This window comes from Mytilus californianus, unplaced genomic scaffold (genome assembly GCF_021869535.1).
Source record: "Mytilus californianus isolate M0D057914Y unplaced genomic scaffold, xbMytCali1.0.p SCAF_8, whole genome shotgun sequence".
NCBI classification, from domain to species: Eukaryota; Metazoa; Mollusca; class Bivalvia; order Mytilida; family Mytilidae; genus Mytilus; species Mytilus californianus.
The window spans coordinates 15451435-15460421 of NW_026262734.1; the positions used below are offsets into that span (position 1 = coordinate 15451435).

The window sequence follows — 8987 nt, forward strand, 5'->3', positions numbered from 1 at the left end:
TTCAAAAAACTGTTCTCAAACTTCAAGTTCCCATGAAATTCCACATTTTTAAAATTATCTAAATGAGTTAAACAGAAGCCCATTGTCTCTATTTTCATCCTGATAACAAGTTAAAGAATGATAGTAAAGTAAAAGAATTTTAACAGTTTGTTAACTAAATTACTTCAATCTTGGCTATTTTCTTAGCCAGTTTGTCATGGTTTGGGTTTATTTTCAAAGCTTCTCTATACAGTTCTAAAGCATCTTTTATTTTGCCCTCATCTGTGTACAGCTTGGCAGTCTGAACAAGCTGGTCGAATATTTCTTTATTATCTTCTGAAATGTTTTCTTTAAATGGAGTTCCTCCTATTGACTCTGGTTTTGTTTCTAAAAATATAAAAAAATAATCTATTTGGTAAACCAATCTATGTACACATTTTTAATGCATATTAAATTCTAAAAAAGTATTGCTAAAAATAGTTATCACAGCAGCCATAAAAACTGAACTTGATTTATAACAATATTTAATTACTCAATTAAATTTTGTTATGTCAGATTCTTAAACAGCCGTAAATTATATTTGTGCATATTTGGTGATAAAAAAATTAAGATTGTGCGTAGTATTTTATCACATTTGTGCATATCCATTTTACAGGTAACACAGGTAAATACAGGTATATAGATTATTCATAACAAATAAGTCAATTTTTAAAATTTTGAATATTGAATGAATTATGTTTAATATTTTTCATAATGAGGACATAAATCCCAGTCATTTAATATTACAAAGTAATAAGGAAACCTGTAAGATTTAAGGTTTCATATGACTAGTTTTTATATTTCCAGGATTTGGTGCTTTTTTGACTGAATGATTGTGGCCAATGTAACAAAAAGATGTGTGAAAATGTAATTGTAATGCATGTCAATGTAATACACCACTTAAATCTATTATTCTTACCTTCTTTTGTTGCATCAACATCATCATCAGTTCTATGATTTGTTTGCTCCTCATTTTGTTTTAAATATACCTGGAATATTAAAAACAAAATCATTAAAAGTTAACCAATAAGAGTGCTTCACAAGAAATCTTGACAAACATTTTAACACACATGCTGCTAGCTATTTGTGAACAGATGACTTAAATTATTATTTAGTAGTATGATCTTAAAAACAGTCGAAATTACCATGGAATTATCTGCAACATCCCTAGATAAGCTGGCTTTACAAGCAAACTGTCACTTCCATAAGAGTTTCTAATTCTTTAAAATGTGAAAAAAAAATTTGGGAAAGTTCCCACATTTATTTTAGTATATTTTTGATAGCTTTTCATTTATAAACCGATTGTGTCAAATCAAAATGCTTGTCAATTGAAAGGGCTTCAACATATTAATTTAATGAAATAAATTCTCTGGTCATCATCTGTTTGGCAATAAGTTTTCTTTAGATTTTAACACAGTTAATTTTATTTTCTTAATTTTTTAAAGTCAGCCATAAAGTTTTTATTTTTTATTTTATAATGAAAAACATTGTTTCCTGATTTTTTTATTTACGTTTATAGATTATTATTTTTAATATAGTTCTCATCAATCATGTTTATTCATTTCAGAACCTTTAGAAAATTCCAATCTCCAATAAATTATTTTCATTGAATAATCAATAGATTGAGTTTAAAACAAAATCCTAAATTCACATAAAAAAAATCCTAAATTCACATAAAAAAAAATATTATCAAATTAAACTTAAAATATAAATAACCTCTATCTTGGCTATTCTCTTAGCAAGTTTGTCATGATCGGGATTAATCTTTAAAGCTTCTCTATAAAGTTCTAATGCCGCTTTTATTTTGCCTTCTTCAGTGTATTGCTTGGCTGTTTGAATAAGCTGGCTGAATATTTCATTATTTCCATCTGAAATGCTCTCTTTCTGAGCAGTTTCTGCCTTTGGTGTACCTGTGTTTAAAACTAGTAATCAATATGTACTAAAATCAATTACACAATACATGGTTATTACAAAAATTTTACTTAAACTTTTCAAAACTCAAAATTAATAAACTTTTAAGTTAATCATTGATCACTTATACATGTATATTCAATCCATACCTTACTTTCAAATTCCAACTGTTGTTCCATAAAGATAAACTTGAAAAGTCGTACGAATCCTATTTTCAGATGAGCTGACTTTGATTGGACATTAATAGAAATCTTTCACAGCGAAACTTCCTGAACATGCATTATGTTTAATACTTCTGAAGATCAAACATGAAACTAATGAATATTTATCTATATTTCCATTCTACATATAAGATTTATAACAACAACTCTTTATAACCTGAACAGTATATCCAGACTGACCTTGACTCTTAATATTCCCTGTACCTTGATTACCACTGGTCTTTAAAAACATCTAAAAACAAACAAAAATCTCAAGATAAAATGATTCATTAAAAAATATCGTTCTCACTTGTATTGTATGGAAGAAACTTTATCATTAATAGTCTATAAACTTCACTGAAAGTCAGTATGTAAAGACTTTATGATCAAACAATAGGCTACTGTAAATTCAGATATTATTGCGTGCATTTATTTTTGTGATTTTTGAAGACTGTATAAAAATGCGAGATCAATTATTGCGATTTCAGGAAATTCGGCATACAGATAAATGTATCAGATGTCAGAATGCGAGTTCTTATTATTGCGAAATCCACCCAGTCGCATTAATAAAAACCTCGCAAATAATTTCTAAATTTACAGTATTCAAAATCTATTTTCAGGGACATGTAATGTCATAAAGCAAACGATTTAGTACAAATGTATCAGACAATATTGAGAAAAAAAAGATTAATGATATTTATAGATTATTACATGGCATTTTCCATATTGGCCCTGGTATCAGCCCTAGACTCCCATATCAAGCCAGAGGGCTTTAGCCCGAGGGCTTGATATGGGTCGTGGGCTGATACCACGGACCATATGAAAAATGACATGTAATAATCTATTTATCACATATTTTCAAGCAAGAGAAAAAAGATAGCATATACCAAATTATGTTTGATATTTTCAACAAAAATTCAAAAAAACATTTAACGAAAAAAATTTAAAAAATGTATCACAGTGAGTTAACAAAGTTCGAATCCCAGTGAGTAAACAAAGTTTTGTGAAAAGTTTAACAAATAATTAACAATAAATATATTAATTCCCAGAATTGTAATTATTAAACGACTTTAAAAAGTGTTACATTTCCAATTAATGCTGACGAAGAATACACCATATCGCTACTATGATTTGGAAATATGTTCCGCTTGAACTTTCGATGTCATACAACAATCGCTTTTTCATTGTGACGTCATATATTTTCTAAATTCTTTATGACGTCCAAATTTTACGGGAACTTTTGTGATTTCCACTGTTGATTTTTTACATTTTTTCTACTACAGCAGATTCGTAAATTTCTAAATTTCTTTTCATTGTGTTCTCATTTTTCATTTCTTGTATGAATTTACATACATCGTCATTTGATCTCTCTTGATCGTCTAACTGCTTTGGATGACAACTTGTTTACAAATAGTTTTTGATTGACAGGTTACCGGAAGTTAAACTCGGGGGCTCGATATGGATTTCAAGGGCTGATATCGATATTGGCCCCGAGGGCTGATAACCAACCTTGACTTCCGGCTATTATTGGCCATGCAAAAACGTACATATCAGTACAAAATATGTGATAATCAGTAGTATTGCATGTATCCCTTAAAATCATGATCCTATCATAAAGTAAAACAACTTTGTCTTGTCTTGTCAAAATTTTGTCATACAATATAGTGAGTAACTGCATGTGATCTTGAGTGCTGTCATTTGGGACAATATTATTTCAATTTGTGGTACATTTGAATAACCTTATACTACAGTTTCAACATAAGACATCATTTAACATGTTAAACAGATATTATTCTTGGTTGAAAATAACTAAATTTACCTGACCAAAAGAAACGTATTTCTATACTTCAAACAACTACAATGGGTCATTCCCAGAAAATAATTTTCAGGATCCTTTATTAAGCCCAAAATGTGTGTTACCATTTCTGTGTAACTCATTAGTTACTTAATGCAATTTGAATGACTCACAAGGACTTCTGTTCTAATTTCATTTTTTTGGGGGCTAAAAGTGATACATCTAATAACATCTGATAGGACTTTATAAAAATACCTCCATTTTAGTAATTTTCCTGGCAAGTTTTTCACTGTGATATATCTTTAAAGCTTCCTTGTTTAAGTCCAAAGCCTCTTTAATGTTGCCCTGCTCCACCAGATTTCTAGCACCAGATATCATCTGATTGTAGATCTCCTGGTCCTCTTCAGAAAGGTTCTCATCTAGCGGGTCCGTAGAACTTGACCCAGATCTGTCTCCTTCAAATACAATTAACAAGTCAATCAATGTCAGAGCAAAACTAATTGTAACTGTGTACTATGTTTATTGCATGAAGATGTTGTATACATTTGCATTCTATTTAAGCTTTATTTAAATACACCATTGTTTAATAAAAATTATTAAGTGTTGTGATTTTTTTTGGTTTTAATCTTGCTTAATTCATAGTAGCAGCCATGCTATAGTATTTTTGCCTCAACTTTGTAAATGCAAACTTATAGCTGACTATGAGGTATGGGTTTTGCTCATTGTTGAAGGCCATACAGTGACCTGTAGTTGTTAACTTCTATATCATTTGGTCTCTGGTGGAGAGTTGTCTCATTGGCAATCATACCACATCTTCTTATTTTTATATTATTAGATTCATCAAAACATCATGGTCTAAATTAATGGACAAATAAATGGACAACAGCAATGCATTCATAACTTTATTATTTGGTTATATTCATAAATAATCTGACAAAATAATAATATTGTTTCCTCTTTAATTACTCATGATTGTTGTTTTAAATTCATAATGAACTGGAAGAATTTCAGATACAGATATTGCTTATAATAAATGTGGGCAAGTGGTAGATTTTTCTGAAACCAATAATTTATTTTAAAGGTCAAGGTGCACATAGGTAGAAGGTTTTTCTTATATTATAGTTACCAGTATCTCCATCTTCACCTGTTTCTTTAAGGTATGCCTGAAAAAAAAAACGTATTATTCAATTATCTTTTGCTCTTCATTATACATTTGTAAGAAGATTTCTGCAGCCGGTTGTACGAACGTGGCATTAGCCTAATGAGTCATTAAGTCTTCATTAAGCCTTTATGATGCATTAGGCTAATGAAGACTTAATGACTCATTAGAATGATGACACCTTTGTACAACCGGCTGCTGACATACAGAAAATTGATCTGGTAGCAAAGTTTGAGGGCAAAGGTTACTTTCATAGAGGGAGATAACTACCAGAATCTAAGGTCAGGCAAATGTGATGTCTGATTGGTTAACATTCAGTTACACATAAAAAATTCTCTGACAATAAAGTTGTAATCATAATAAATATGCAATATCATATTTTTGTACCTCCAAAAATCATGGTTTTCTGGTAATTTTTATGCATTTGAAGTATACAAGTTAGCTTTAATGGAACAAAAGGTTCTGACATTCCTCCAAAACTAAGGATCAGGATATCTGCCAAGTAAGTGATTTTTTTTTTATTAATTTTCCATCTATTCCACTTCATTAAATACGATAAAAGACAGGTTTAACCATGCATGGAAAATATTCCCTTTTTCCATTTGAACTAGAATGAATATGATGAAAGAACCCACCAAACTGGTAAGATTAAATCATTCTGCATATTTATTTTGGCTTCATGATACATTTAGTAATACCTTGGCTTGTGCAAATCAAAATTTTCTATAAATCTGAAAACTATTTTGCCTTGTCTCTAGATTATACATATCAAACAACACTAATAGTATGGTGTTTTTTAATTTTATTGAAGGATATATCTTAAAGCTTAGACATAGCTAAACATACAACTATCATTGGCTCCTAATAACCTATCAGGGTTATATGTAACACAAGTGTTAATGTTATTTACTTTAGGAAGGCTCAAAATGTATCAATTTGCACTTTCAGATATAATTGATTCTATTCCCAGAACCAGAAATAACATCAAAGAAAAATAACATATCAAAGTTTTTAGCTGATAAATAATTTACTATTTTCAAGGAATGTAAATCAGAATTACTTCCAGCTTCGTATAACTTCTCAGAAACACAAATCTGTTCAACACATACCTCCATCTTTCCTATCTTTTTGGCTAGTTTTTCATGGTAATGCATCTTTAGTGCCTGTCTGTACAAATCTAATGCATCCTTTATTTTCCCTTCTGTTGTTAATTGTTTAGCATTTGTGATCAACTCAGTAAATATTTCCTGTTCTTCTTCAGTCATTTCTGGAAAATGAAAAAACCTGGATTTCATTTGTTCCCATGATTTTGACAAGTATAGAGTTTAGTGCTTTTTTGGGACTTATTTTTGTAAATGTATGTTCTTTTATGAACCTCTTGTTATTCAAGTGAATTTACTAAAGGGGAGAGTTGAGTCGATAAAAAGCAAGGTTAACCAGGACACATATTAATGTGCCTTTCCTTAGTCAGGAACCTTGTCAGCGGATTCTTTTTGGTTTTTCTGTCCTTCAAGAAATTTTGTGTTTATAGTAAACCTTTGGTAGTCTTTCTTAAATGTATTCACAACCTGTCAAGACTGAAGTGATTTAGAGCTTGACAAACAGGTGCCACATGTGGAGCAGGATCTGCTTACCCTTCCGGAGCACCTGAGATTATCCCCAGTTTTTGGTGGTGTTTGTGTTGCTCAGTCTTTAGTTTTCCATGTTGTGTTTTGTGTACTATTGTTTGTTTGTCTTTTTCTTTTTTAGCCATGGCGTTGTCAGTTTATTTTCCACTTATGAGTTTGAATGTCTCTTTTGTATCCTTCACCACTCTTGGTATAGACAATTGTGTATTGCTGATGAACCTAGTTGACCTCTAGATATCTTTTTGTTTTTTTGTGTTTCTGGGTTGTTGTCTTATTGTGATAAACCCTGCATCTGTTCTTCACACACTGATTATAAAAATATATAATCTGTTGGGGGAATATTTGAGAAATAGTACATAAAACATATAAAATGGTAAATGTGGTTTTGTTCATGCTTATTATCTGAACACAGACATGTTAGTGTTATAGGGTTAAATTATAGTATGTATTGCTGAAATGAGCAGTTTGGAAGTATTGAAAGCCAATTCTGAAAATACTTGATTTTTAGAAAAACATTTAACTACTTACCTTTCAAAAACATAGAGGGTAGGGTTACATTTATGTGGAAAACAAAGATGAAACAATTTTAAATCCTGACCTGGCTAATCATGTACAGACAGAGAATACATGTTAAACTACCTTTAGTTTCATGTGATATTGATACTCTTGATAAGCCATCCCCAGTTTCTTGTACATCCTTGTCCATTATTCTAAAATATCAAAGATTCACGTTTAATGTTGAGACATTTGTTTAGTACACATGTGGTATGATGAATAAAGGTTATGTAATATGGTTATTATAGTCTTAAATAAATCATTTATTTTAGTTTTCAACTTTTCAGGAAAATACAGGCAAATGACAGTATTGAACACTAGAAATTTTAATATAGGTTGATCATGTAAAAGCAAACTTTAACTCTGGCAAGGCTTTAACTGTGAAGTGGATAACATGAACACATTTAATACACTCTTTTATAATATAATTTCACATTAATTTGTAGTGCAATTTTTTTTCTTTTTTCTGGCATATCTAGATAATAAACCTTATCACCATTTGTCCACCATTAATGGACATAGTCTTAGATACATAATTTTTTTTGTTATTGTTATTGCTTTGACTAGCTGTCAGAAACTGTGAGTACTCTAAGATCTGTACTTAATGTCTTTTTTGTTGTTAGGGATGAGGGATGGATAAATACCCTGCCATGTCCAGTCTGTATTTTTGTTTGACGTTTTTCTGCATTCTTAATGTGCCTGTCCCAAGTCAGGAGCCTATAGTTCAGTGGTTGTTGTTTGTTCAGGTCTGTCATGTTTGTTTTTCATAAATTGTTTTGTTATAAAGTAGGCCTTTAGTTTTCTCAATTGAATTGTTTCATACTTTTCAAGTCAGAGCCTTTTATAGCCGACAAAACGGTATGGGTTTTTCTCATTGTTGAAGGCCGTACAGTTGTCTATAATAGTTTACTTCCAATTCATTTGAACTTTGGATGATAGTTGTCTCATGAGTCATGGGCATTGCAATTATACTAGTTTATTACTACATCTCCTTATTTTTATATAACAGCCATTCCCATAGGCAGATAGGGAGTGTTTTTTTTCATGAATGAGTTACACAGCTTTACCCGAAGGTCAATTGGCGTAAACAACATCATTGAACATAGGTTCTTACTTTGACATAATATCACAAGCATTTTGACGCAGAAAATTTACAGGAAAGTGCACAAATTCGAAAAAGTCGTCTATCTGACATGTCTATTGCCCGTATTGGGGCATAACTATTTTGGTGAATCATTCTCTCATATGCACAAATAGTGAATAAATGAACTAATGTTCTGGGTCATTTTAATAAGGAAATAAGTCAAAAAGATGTAATTCCCCATTTAGTAAAATGTCTCTCAACTCATTTTATCTGTTTTATTATTATTAATATTAACTTTTTTAGACAAATGGGTGAATGACAACAGTCATAAAGGTGCTTACTCTATAGATGTTGCGTTAAGTTTAAGGATTAATATGTCTGGTTAATTAAAACAAGTTTTAGCAAAAGTCTTTGCGCCCAGACTGAACTTTACATTTCTGATATTATTTTTCGTTTTTGAAAGTTCCGCCAACAGGAAGTGACGTTTTCAAATCCTTGTTTTGGTCAAAATCAAGTTGATTTATCGTATACACAAATGTTACGTCTTGGTTATTGGTATCATAGAGATACAAACATTTATAGGTGTATGAATTAAAATTTCTAGTCCCATATATGATCAAGTATGACCAAAAAACTT

The 8987-nt window shown here is 30.6% G+C and overlaps 1 protein-coding gene across 1 annotated transcript in view; it reads right to left on the reverse strand.

Annotated features, from left to right (window-relative positions):
- Positions 1-6348, reverse strand: part of LOC127711901 (DNA excision repair protein ERCC-6-like) — a 67747-nt gene extending 61399 nt beyond the window's left edge. The window contains exons 1-7 of the mRNA XM_052218056.1: positions 6193-6348; positions 5051-5087; positions 4180-4379; positions 2331-2382; positions 1735-1928; positions 938-1007; positions 164-366 (exon numbers count right to left, since the gene is read on the reverse strand). Of these exons, the coding sequence (XP_052074016.1) occupies positions 164-366; positions 938-1007; positions 1735-1928; positions 2331-2382; positions 4180-4379; positions 5051-5087; positions 6193-6348 (912 nt within the window). The remainder of the gene's footprint in view (positions 1-163; positions 367-937; positions 1008-1734; positions 1929-2330; positions 2383-4179; positions 4380-5050; positions 5088-6192) is intronic.
- Positions 6349-8987: the final 2639 nt, after the last annotated feature.